The sequence below is a fragment of the Merops nubicus genome, unplaced genomic scaffold, assembly GCF_000691845.1.
Source record: "Merops nubicus isolate BGI_N331 unplaced genomic scaffold, ASM69184v1 scaffold15060, whole genome shotgun sequence".
In the NCBI taxonomy this organism is placed as follows: Eukaryota; Metazoa; Chordata; class Aves; order Coraciiformes; family Meropidae; genus Merops; species Merops nubicus.
This window is the reverse complement of record NW_008582292.1, coordinates 55,534-68,540: the sequence shown is the minus strand read 5'-3', so window position 1 is coordinate 68,540 and position 13,007 is coordinate 55,534. Positions and strand designations below refer to the sequence as shown.

At 39.1% G+C, this 13,007-nt stretch overlaps 1 protein-coding gene across 1 annotated transcript in view; it reads left to right on the top strand.

Annotated features, from left to right (window-relative positions):
* The first annotated feature begins 5 nt into the window (after window positions 1-5).
* Window positions 6-13,007, top strand: part of COMMD1 (copper metabolism (Murr1) domain containing 1) — a 54,554-nt gene continuing 41,552 nt past the window's right edge. Inside the window, exon 1 of the mRNA XM_008937335.1 lies at window positions 6-269. Within this exon, the coding sequence (XP_008935583.1) occupies window positions 6-269 (264 nt within the window). The remainder of the gene's footprint in view (window positions 270-13,007) is intronic.

Here is a 13,007-nt window from a genome sequence, read left to right as displayed (position 1 = left end):
CGGACATGGATTTGAATCAGCTAGAGGCTTTTCTCACCGCCCAAACCAAAAAACAAGGTGGCATCACATCAGATCAAGCTGCAGTCATTGCAAAGTTCTGGAAGAACCACCGAGTAAAGATCCACGAGAGCCTGATCAATCAAAGCTGCTGGGATAACGTCTTGAAAAGCATGAACTGGCGAGTGGATCTGAAGTCACAGTCACGACACATCGACCAGATAAACACTCCTGTTGCAATAGTTGAAATGGAACTGGGGAAAAACGGGCAGGTACGCTTTCTTTTGCAAAATATAGAAGTCTGGTTTAGCTATGTGTGTGTTGAGAGACTTTATCTATTGCTCAATTCGCTGCATCCAAATCAAGTCAGTGTATTTTTCACCACTGGGCCTTTTATGTACTTGAACTTGTGGTCCATCTTTGGATACAAAGATACGTTCTGGGTGGTGAATGCAATTTTTACTTTTTTAATATCTTCATATTTATTGACAGCTCTCTTTACATTAAGCTTGGAAAATCTAAGGATGTAGAAATCAAATAAAAAATCAACCGTACTAGCAATTATATTGAAATTATATTTGCATTCCATACACTGCAAAATTGATTAGTCTTTTTTTTTCTGATTAATTACTAAAATTAGGTAATATTGGCAAGGTGGAAGCTGAAAACAAAGTTTGCAAATGATGACCATCAAGCATACCTTACGTTTAAGGACAAATGATGGGAAAGACTCCTTTTTATTTTACATAACACCTATTTTTATGTTACAAGTACATCTTTATTACCAGTCACATTATGTAATCTGGTCTTATCTGCCTGAAAGAGATATATAGTTCTGTCAGTGCTGAATGCTGCATTTATTTTTAATCTTCATCATTCATATGAATGTACAACTAAAGTCACAGCTTCCTATCTTCAATTTTTCTGTCTTGTTCTGACAGGAAATGTGTTTCAATTTGCTATCTTTTTCCTCTGCAGTGGAAATCTTAAAAACATTTAACAAGTTTCCTTGGATTTCATAACTTTTTAGTAACTTAAAACTTTAAAAGAATATCTGAACTGGGTATACCTAAAATATGTGTGTATATATATATATTTATACCCACACATACATATATGTATGTATATTTATACACACATGTATATATACATACACATACCTGGAGTATACCTGTGTAGACTGAATGATTTAATGGAAGCTGTGTGGCTGTATCCAGGCCAGAATGAATGTACAGGTAAATTGGGATCCTATAGAGACAGTATATATTGTTAAAGTTATTCTATTAGTCCACTTCTCCTCTTGGTCTCTGAAGGCTTACCCTTCACAATAAAAGGGTGTATTTTCAGGGTGTTTTCTAGCCTCAAGAAAGTGGAGTTTTCTACTGAGGATCTTGAGATAATTATATTCTATTAGTAACAAATGGAAAAAGTTCTTTTAAAAAAAGTTACAGTGAGTACATTAGAATGAGTACATTAGTGAACAAATAGGAGAACACCCATGCTCATTAAAAAAATATAAAGCCTTAACTCGGAACCACTGTGGTATTTCATAAGGGAATTATGTAATGTTGGTGACTATTGTTTTGAAATTGTTTTTCCCCAGTAATGGATTATTACAGTAACATCAATCAGTAAGCACATTTATTTCTCTTCCACCCTGTGCAGAGAGAGAAAAGGGCTGTGAATATGGAGGAAGAATAAACGTTTCTGAGACCTTGTAATTTCTCTTACCAAAGAGCACCACAACAAAACCAGAATGAATTATTTTAGCAACACAGCTTCAGACTTCAAAGGGAAGTGGTTGTGTGAAAGTATTTGTTGAACGGCCATCAGACATAACTTTTATCTCCTTTGCTGAGGACAGTGCAGTAGGCAGCTGTCAGCAATTCTGACTATCTGTGTGAATAAGGGTATTAAACTGGTATTTACAGAAATAATAATGGAGTAATTAGGATTGTCACCACTTGAGTCAAAATTGGCATTTATTTTAAGGCGCTGTGGTTTCATGTAGTCCTTAGCTTTGGTTTAAATAGATCTTCTGCTGCAAAGCCAAAAGCTGAGGCTGTCGGCAGCATGTTCACGTGATCTGCTGAGTCAGGGGAGTTGGGAGAACCCAGGGGCCAAAACAGCAGCAAGTATTCATCAAGCAGAACAGTTCATCCAGCCCTCAGCCTCTTCCCACAAGTGTTTGTCCTCAAAAGATGGTGGCAGAGACTTTACTATTGGAGCTTCCACCCTAGATCCAGCCCACAAACTTCAAACCATCATGTTTTATAGTCTTTATATGTATTTTTACTTTACTGTTAGCACACATATCTGTCCTAGATATCAAGTTTTGTAGCACATCAAATACAGGTATGCTGGTACTTTTCTGAAACTTAACAGATAGAGCATCTTTTATAAAGGTTGTCAGTCATAAATGTGATTTGATGAATAGTGAAGATATCCTGGATTTGTAGAAGAAAGCTGGCTGATGATTCAGGAGTGAATTATTCAGAACAGACTGTTTTCATTTGGACACTTGATAACAGGGGAGTATACAGATGCATTGATGTGTAATGAATTGACATTAATATTTCATCTGTTTCTAGAGAAGCAAAGAAATGCTCTGTAGAAAATGTACCTTTCCAGAATTTATAGTTACTCTGATTCTTCTCTGTGTCTGGACTGGATTTAGATCTCTGCTCAGCAGCAGCAAAGGCAGTTTGGTGGAGTGTCTTCTCCTTCTGCTTCAATAAGTAACCTTGTTTTCTGCTTGCCGTCTCTGAATTTTAATCAGCCAGTTCTTTCATGATGGAAAGGCTGTATGTGTAGTGCCTAATATGGCTAAAGATGGGGAGTTTGAAGTGACTAGCTCATAAATGCCAGTAGGCTGAGTTTACATGAATTATGTCAAATTTCATGAATGTTTTCTGATGAAAGAGGGATGTTTCTATTACAACTTACATTCATTAATTCTTATTATCCTGGGCAATACTGCTAATAGGAAAAAATTAACTCTTGTCTCTAAGTGCTCTTAAAAACACTAATTAGACTCTTAAAATCACTAATGAGAAACATCTGGAAATACTGGTGCTCCAAACTTTGGAAAGTTTGGTTCAGGATCTGTAATTTGCAGTTTGAACTCTTCTTCTTCAGTAAAGGTTTTACAGTGACATTCAAAGTTTCCTTTATGCTGGTGATGTAGTCTTTATACATCCCGGTTAAAGGCAGATGAATGTTAGCTATGAAGTACTCTGCTTTGAAAGCCCATCTTTCTTTAACAATATGACTAAAATAAAATCCTAAAGCAGTTAAACTTTACCTGCATTTGCCTTCATCTGTCTGTGATATCCATGCTCATCACTGCCAGTTCCTTCTTTCCTTTTGAGCAGCCCATCTTTTCTTTGGCACGACGGTTTTAGCCTCCTGCATCGCTGTACATTGCTGACCTCTTAAAACATCTATAGCTCCCTGCTGCCTTATTTATGTCCTTTTAAATCTTGTTCTCCCTCTCTGAGCATCACTATAAAGCTCTCTTGGCATGAAATTTCAACCAGACCCGAATCTGCCAGGAAGGACAGTGGGGTGAGCTGGAGAGTCGCCCTTCTCATGCCCTTCCTGCCCTGCTGCATCAACCCTGCTCCATATGGTGGACAGTTGCTCCAGCAATGTTAGGTTACCTGCAGACTTCAGTCACAGATTTATATCTGACCTTGACATTAACAGAAAATAAATGCATTGGTTTTGCTCTGTGGCTTGGCATTAAGATCTATTTCAGCTTGTTTTATGGACTTTTTCATGTTATTTTCCTTATGAGTTTGTGCTCTTCTCTTGGGACCGTGTTCTTCCCACTAGTATTTTGAGCTGATTTGCCAGTAAGTTTTACTTTCTTGTAGCATTATATATTTTGCAGTTTAATATCTGAGACTAATCGAATGTTATAGATTAGCCTGAGTATTTGCTCTTGGCTTTTATGCTTGAACCTTATTTACAGCTTGGGTATTTTTCACATGCATTTCTTTTCAGTGTTTAAGATACTGGTATTCCATGTGATAGCACTTTTATTGGCATTTTGTGGGATGTTAAGCATGTTTTATGAGCAAAGAGTATCTTCTGCTCTAACTAACATGAAGTCTGGGATTCCACCGCAGGATTCTTCCCAGAAAGACCTGAAGAAATTACATCAGGATTATGGAATAGAGGATTTTTTTCCCAAAACATTGTATATATCTTTTCTGTCCTTTCTTAGAACATCTGCTTGACAAAGGTGTCATAAAACTTAGCTAATAGTATACAGCAGGTAAATACTATTATATAACAAATACTAGAAGCCACACTATAAGAAATTAGGGTAATTTCTTTCAAATTTAAGGGCAAAGAGCAGCTTCTTGTTCCATGTAATTTTTCTGAAGTCTGAAATTGCCAGGAATATGTACCTTCATATAAAACAAATATCTTTCTTTAACGAACATCAAGCATTACTAATAGAATTTTGATAAATTGAAAATATAGTATTTGCTAGTTCTGACTATATTTTGATTGTCACTTTAAGCTCTCACTAGTGACATAAATACTTGCTGATGGAAGGACTTAACAGATGAAGTGATTCTTTGCCAGTGCAACAACTGATCTGATACTGAAAAAGTAAGGACTGCCAGCTCACAGTCTACCTTAGGTATATCACATCTGCTCTAGGTCAACAGCTGGGTCCAGGCCCTGATAATTCCAAGAAAATAATTTTGTTAATTCTGATCATTCAGATGCAGAAAGGATTCCTAATAAATTTAGAAAATCATCATGTGCTGTATGTAAGGAGGTAAAATTCTACCAGGATTTTGAAGGTCTGGAGTTTGATATTTCATCAACTTTTAGTTTATATGACTATGAAGATTTAATTCTTTTAATGTTCTGGGAAGGAATGAAGTAGGTCTCAGCTTTTGGGAGATCAGAATTTTTTCTGACTTGTTGATTATGTATATTCTACACAAATTTAGCTTGAAATTTGTATCAACTATGCAAGAAACAACTTATAAGCTAACTTCACACACATTGTCAAATAAAATTGAACATGCTTTCACAGCATAATAGAAAAATCTTAGGATTTAGTTTCTGTAAATCTCATAACCTTGCTAGGATTACGGACTGAATGTCACTGAGGATCTGTTGGTGTTTTGTACATTTTTTGTGAGCATGGGCCTCAAGGTTTCCCTAGGCTGCAGTTATCTCCAGCAATAGCTTTCACTGCTGAAGAAAGGTCAGATCAAGAAAACGTCATGAATAAACTCATGTTATAGGGAGGAAGGATTATGGCTGCGCTTGCTTTTGACTCTGTGTGACTCAGGGTCAGGCTGCTTCAGAGCTATCACTGAAAATAACTTCAGATAAGGGACTTCAGGCCTTTTCATGGAGGATCTATTCTGAAAAGACAGGCCGCCTTTTGTTAGGGTATCGGTACGGGCAAAGCGATGCTTAGGGAGATGAAAAGCAGTTCTAGGTACCCAAACCAAAATAAGGGCAGCCTGGCCTGCAAAGAGGAAGGGAAAACAAACACCATACCCTTTTTCCTTTCCAGCCTTAATCTGTTTTAATCTTTGCAGCTATTGGAAATACTGTTCCAGTCAAACCCGAGAATGCACGTGGGCATTTAGAAGCTGCATCGATCAACTTAACTGCAATGGGCTTAATACTTTTATGTGATTAAAAACATAAAACCCAGTAAGTAGAAGTTAGTGGAAAAAAATCACCTTTGTGGCCAAGCTGAATGTAATCACTTGAGCTTTTGTTCACCTTGGAGATTTATGAGCTAGAGGGAACAGTTACATAAGGCAGCATGGTGCAAAAGCAAATAAAAACCAGAGAGGGCAACGGGTCACTCGGCACATAGACAACTGGAACACAGTTGACTGACTTAACTCAGTTATTTCCTTAATCCTCTCCATGGCAGGCTCTGTAGTCCTCTGCTTCGACGCTTCAATTTTTGTCACCTTCTCCTGAAAGCAAATTGAAATTTGGGGAGCAAGGGGAGAATTTTGTTATTTGTGGCTGTTGGGATTTTTAAGCGTAATATGTTACAAAGATAAGAGCATTAAACTGAGATATCAAATAACTGTCTGGCTTGAACTGTCACTTTTCCACTGTATATATTTGACAGTATTTTTTCATGAGTGCCTCATTTCTTCATCCTGTACAGAGCAAGGATATTCCACAGTTAGTGGTACTAATAGTTCCCATCTTTGTTTATTTATGCCATGTATATACACATACGGGTGTGCAGGCATGAGCACGCACATGTATGTCAATTGTTTTTACTCTGGAAGTAGATTTGCTGCAAGAGTTGAATAATTTACATGAGCCATAAGTATTTTTATTGTAGCCAAGCTCAGGATGTTATGGGGAGAATTCTGCATTAATTGAAGGTGAGCTCTATGAAGGTAGATGTTATTGTAACGGTGGATGTTTACTGCCTTTCATCTGCCTGAATGCCTCTCAAATTTTTTACCTTCTCGGAAAATATATTGAAGTCTTGGACATTATGGCAGGGAACTTGCCATCTGTTATGCATCTCATGCCATCAACAAATATTTTGCAATCTAACATCAATCTGGCATTCTCAGGCAGCAGTAAAACGTTGAGTGGCTTTGATGAAACACCTCCCAGAGCTGTCTCTTGCAGTCTTGGGATACAGACTACAGCAAGGCTGGAACAAGGCAGCTGGGACCTATCTGTTGAAGATTGTCTCCAGCAAATGCATTTCATCACTCAGCTATACCTTTGGCTGGAACTGGTGTTACACATTTATGAGTGAGTCAGAAGGACCTGCTCTTCCTTCTAATCATTCCAATGTTATCCCTGTCCGCTCATGGCTTTTCTGGAAGTCCTCACCCTGCTTTTCTACCAGCTCCCTTGCCCCTAGATGTGGTTGGTACACTTTTGGAACCTATCCTTATCTAACAGTCCTTGGTCCTCATCCTGGCTCCCCTACTGAGAACATTTCTGTAACTTTTCAGTCTCTTCTTTGCTATTCATGCAGTGCTGGGTGAAGTTCTCTCGAGAGTCTGCCTTGGTGCACATTTTGAGATCTTTAAGAATCAATCTGGATAAAGTCACTGTGGTCAGATGTAGAGTCAGACACCCAGTGAGGGTCTCCACCCTAACAGCCCTGAACATTTAGCCTGCAGACTTTCAGGCAAAGCAGGTGGTTTCATGCTCTTGTTTAATCCAGTCACTGTGCATTTCAGTTCCTTCTCTATTCACTGAACCTCACATGGAAGACTGAGCTAAGATCGTATTTCTGTTGCTTTTGTACTTTGTGCTTTAGTTCAGTCTGAATGTGTGAACTTCTAGGTCAGGAAATGGGGAGTTTGGTTTCAGCAGAGGGAGAACAGCTCTTTGGGAACTGTGACATTGACATTGGCGGGGAGGGAAGCTGATGGCATTTAAAAAGAACACATTTCAGAGGTTGGATGCAATGATGGCTGATGAGCTTCACAAACCTCCACAGCTCAGACTCTGTTTTGTAATAGGAAAGTTCCTGTGTCACTAATGAGCTTAGGGGGTGGTGATGAGTTTCTTGTGCTTCCTCATCGCTTTGCACTAACTGAGTAATTTGATTCGGAGACCCTAAATTGCACACACCACATCACGGAAGGAATTGCTCAGTTTGAGGCAGGTTGGCAGAGCAGTTTCAACCTGACAGTTGCACTACTGCTGTCATGTCAATAATTGGAGACAACTCCATAGCTTGTGCAGTCCCCCACCACCACCACAGATTTGGAGATGTGTAGAGACTGACTGCGAATATGCAAATTAAGCACTGCATTTGCATGGACTGCCACAGGCAGACTGCCATGGTTTGGCTGGGTGACTTTGCTCTTGAGCAAGCCTAGAGGAGCCTCAGAGGCTGGAGGGCAGAGGAGCACCACTGCATTTCCCACATCTAGTGTGTAAGGCTTGGAAAGCTGGAGCTTTAACACATGAAATAGAAAGGTGAGATAAAACTGAAATATAAAAGGTGGGTTAAAACCTGCCACCATTTCTCACTGTACTCATACCAAGCCTAGGGCAGGAGGCAAGGGGGACCATGCTTGGCTAATGTGATCAATTCCTGGCTTACTCAATTGCAACTTTGCAATGCAAAGATTTGGTCTGTTGGCTGCTGTGTTGCCAACTGGTGACGACCCAGCAAGAGCACTTCCTGGTGTAAGGCCTCCTGGCATAAATATATAGGAGTTAGTGATTTCTTTTGGCACTGCCCACCTTTTGTAAAATCAGCAGGAGGTAGTTTGAGTGTGAAAGTGAACGCGTTCTGTTTTCTGAGTTAGATTCCCTTGGGATATTTTGTGAAATATATTTACCCTGGGAGGCCTTCAAAGAAGTGGAGCATGGTTGAAGGACCAAAAAATTGTAATCTCCAATTGTAATCTAGCTTCTTCTTAATAGAAGTCAAAAGTTTTGCGTGATACTCAAAAAGCACTTCAAAAAGGGAGAATTTCTTTGCTGGAGAGGGTGGAGCAAATCATTGTCACTGGCCTCCTTGAGTCTTAGCTCTGGTGTTGCTGGCCATCGGTGTTCTTCAGAGGACTTGGATGTCAAGGTTAGCAAGTAATTTGTTCTTAGAAAACTCAGGGGAAAAAAGTTGTTATGAACATAAGATCCCACTGTGTTGGCTGGCAAAACCTCTTTCTACAGGCCCAGCCTGGCCAAGTACATTTAAAGTTGTTGTTTTGCCAGTTGGGCAGCCTTCCTGCTCTTGACAATATGCCACGTTGCCACTGAAAAGCACTTCGGAGATCCTTCCAGGTTTGTCATGGTCTCTCTTGAGATCCCTGAATATTAGCGTTCAGGGGATGTAAGTAAGAACAGGTTCTTACTTAATTTATAACAGGGAAGAGCACTGCAAGAGAATGTATCAGCAGATACAGAATTGGAAAGCTGGCACCTAACTGGGGAGAAGTGCTTGTAGCTTACACCCTTCTTTGCTGCTCAATCCTTGAGATTCTCCTTATTCTGTTTTTAAAAAAAAAAAAAATATATATATATATACTCTTCATAAAAGCTGGACTCCAGCTTTGGCTGTGCAAACATTGATCCAACAAAAACCCCAACACAGCCCACAGTAGTAAAGCAAAATCACTGTAAACTGTACCGTTAAACTCACCTTATTTCTCAGCATGTATTAGTTTCTGAGAAAAGAGTGAACCCGTGTCCTTTCTTTTGAGCAGCTTGTATGTTGTCTGCCAGCAGCTTTGTTTTTTCACCTTCACAAATTGAATTCCCATGTGGTGAGCAGTTCTATTAATACATCGAGCAGCAGAAGGCATGGGCAACAGGAGAATGCGATTTGTAGGCAGTGCTCAGGATAATCTTTTTATCAAGGAGATATTTCTTTTCTGATTCCTAGCAAGCAGTGGCTTTCCATCCCTCTAGTGCTTCTACTTGTGTCTTGTCCTAGTTAAAAATGAAAAAAAGATAAAACAACACTTTTTTTTTTTCCATCCTTATTCCGTTTACCAAATCTCGTAACTGAGGGATTTCACTGGTAGCTGCTGGAACTTGCTGGTGTACAAAACTGTCCTTGGCAATCAGTAACTGAGTGTTAATGCTTAGGTATTAGGAGCTCCCTATATGGAAATGTAGTTAATCAACATGTGAAATGCTTGGAATACTAGTGCTAATTCCACATAAAAGCAAACTCTCCTTCCTACTGCAGATGTTCTTGCTACTGTCAGGTAATACTACTAGAAATGGTACCTAGGGACTTCAGGATGTCAGAAAAAAAAAATTCTGGGCTCATGCTCCTTCCCAAGGGAGTGAATTAAGAATGCAGAAAACAAGACTCTCTGCAGATACCAACTGCCACATTGTATAGGTCAAGTCTTCTGCAGGTGACTAGTGTAAGTTTGCACCAAAGAAGCTCAAACTTTTAATCTCCATTTGGTGATTCACTTACCTCCATACAGATTTGTCTTACAGGTGCGCCTTAGTACACTGGCCTTTGCTTCATCTTGTTAAAAACATAGACCGAAAGGAAGGCAGCAAATAGAACTGCCATGGAAAATCACAGGTGGGTCTTAGGTGGTAGATTTAGGTTACAGGACTTTTTGTTGCAGCAAGGTGGACATAAAGAGTTCCTCACCTACTTGAACTACTGAACTCCCTGAACTCTTGTTCTCACTGTTGTGCTATGCTGGTAGTTACACATGTAGAGAGTTGAAAGTGGCTGAGTCCAAATTAAATCTTTTTGTTCCCTCCCCATTTTTTTATTTTTTCCCCCAGTTATTCTTAGTCTGGATCAATTTGTTGAAGGAACAGAGTGAGGGCAAAATTGAGCAAAATAAAATAAGAACTCTGTCTTGACATGAAAAAATGCTCATTTAAACATAAATGTTCAAAGGAACACCCATTTTAAATCCTAGCCTAGTGGTCTTTTGCACATGAGAAGTAGAGCTTTCTTTGGGTGGTAAGGATAACCTCTCCAAAGGCTTTCTTCAAAGAATGGAGGAGGAATAGAAAATGAGAGATGTGGCTGTTGGACAAGTTTGATGTTGTAGACTTAATCTGGAGAAATATGGAAAAGGTATCTGATTTGGAAACGATCTAAAATGGTATCTGGAGGTGGGAACATACTAAGGTTGCAAGAACAGAGGAATCTTCGTATTTTAGCACCCTTAGTATTCTTTCTTTCTAGAAAATTTCACAGCTATAAACATCCATGATGGTCATTAATGCAAAACAGGATTCAAATGCTTGTCTTTATTACTTGTCCAGTTATTTTCTCCAGTGTTAGATAGGAAATATGGCAAGCTGAACCACAGGCTTGGCTGAGTTGCCTGGAGTGGTGTTAGAAGTCTGGGAACAGTGAGGGGTAGAGCTGAACAGCAAGCAAGTCGTGCGTTAGTCACAGCTTTAACAAATAAACTGTTTTGGTGGTTCAGCTTTCATTCAATGGTTACAAGAAGTGGATTGCTGTCAACAATTTCATCATCAAAATAGCTTTCCTTGTTTCCTTGCATGCCTCTGTTCCTTTTTTTTCTTCTTTTTGCTTGTTTTGAAAGTACTGACTGAGGCAGTGTGTTGAAGCATAAGTTTTGCTGCTTTTCTCTGAAAGGAGATGTTTGGGAGACCACTGGCAGTGCTTTTGGTTAAGACATCATTGTCCTATTTACTGCTTTACAGGTTGAAGAAATGACTACTTTGAACATAATTCCAAGAGCAAGTCCTCTTCATTTAGAAAGAGATTCTCATTTTAGCTTATAAAAGATACAAAACAACCCTTTGATTAAGGAATCTCTGTAAGCTGTAATTTTGCATAGACCTTGACACAAGGGTTGGTTTTTTTTTTGTCCTCCTTCCAAATTGTCAGTTGCAAAACTCCACAAAGATAATCAGACATGCAAATCTTTGATGTATTTTTAGTTCAACTTGCTGTTGTATATTTATTAATATGGTAATAAGCCAAGGAAAGCATGATTTAAATTGCATATGCTTAATTTTGTTAATAAATGCATGAAATATAGTCCCACTTTTAAAAGTCACTATATAAATGATGCCAATTTTTCAGTTGTTTTTTTTTTCCCTCTTAAGTCACAAGGAGGATACAAAGCCTCATGTTTTAAGGACAAAATTAAGTTTTTACCTTGACCCTGGACAATCATAGGACCACTGAATTTTAGTCCTTCGTGTGTGCATCATCACATTCCTAACGATTTAATTGCATTAAATTGTACCAGTGGAGATCTAGTAAAGATTCTGGCATTGTACTTTGAGTTCCCAAACGATATTAGGAGGAGTTAGGCAGATACAAGATGGAAAGAACAAGGTTCATTGTGTTCAAGTACAGCTAAGCTCCACCAATGCAAATCAGGGACATGTTTGCCCTATGCTTAGTTTGCAGTGGCCTAACCAAATGAGATACTCGCAAATTACTACTGAAATTGGAATAAGTTCTATGATAGCTTCTGAAGCTTACTTAAACATGCAAAGCTGCTATAATATCTATTTCTTTAAACCTCTAAAGTGATATTGAAACGCTTACAGGCAATAAATTTTTCAGTCAATTGATTACATTTCTGTTGAATCGCTCTCAAAAATGGAGCTCTGCTTTAAGAACTATTAAAAAAATTTCATTCCATTTAACCTGTAAATATGCCACAGGACTTGGGCAAATTAGTTTGATAATGGATTTTTTTTTTTAAGACTTCAGCCTGGAAGGCAATGTCTTAAAAGAACTCAGCATTGAGGAGAGTCTCCAGCATATCCAGTTACACTGGCCTGACTTACTTGGTCTGAAGTAATGAGGCATGACAGATCATGAGTGCAGTGCATCATGTTCAGAACCAATGACCCCTTTCAGAAAATTACATTTCTGCTCTAAGCAGTCATTTTGAGTTATCTGCAGCTAATTTTAAACTGCCTGCTTTTGTGGAAGTGGAGCACTTGCGTTTCCCAGTAAATATCACCGTGATGCTCAGAGACGCCTATAAAGTGCGACCGTCTGGGAAAAATCTCCAGCCTGAGCAAACTTAATTAGACCAGAACCTGTTCCTGCCTACAAATATCTTGATCGCACAATGAGAACAAACATAACGCTTGACAGAATTGGTTTTTGTGATACCAACTGCTCTGAGGATGTGAAAAAGAGCTGTTGGGCTCACCTGCTCACTCTCGTTGAAGGCAACTGCATCTTTCAACAACTGCATTGGCAACAGCATTTTCTTGTATTGTTTCTCTTCTTATTCACCCTTTCAACTAGAAGAGATGCTGATTGAGCCAGTCAACTTCTGTGTGTAGTAAAACATGCGTTTATTTTTTTCCATTGCCATTGCTGTCCTGTAGAGTTCAGGTAGCCACTGCTGGAGCTTGAGCAATGAGCCATGTCCGCATCCAGCTGGTCACCCGGAGCTCGCCAAGAGCATGTGGAGAAACCCAGGCTGTTTGATGATGCAGTAAATTTGGTTCAGCTTAGATGGCTGCCTTGGACTGTTCCCTCAAAGAATCTGTTTCCACAGACTCTGAAGGAGAACAAGCAT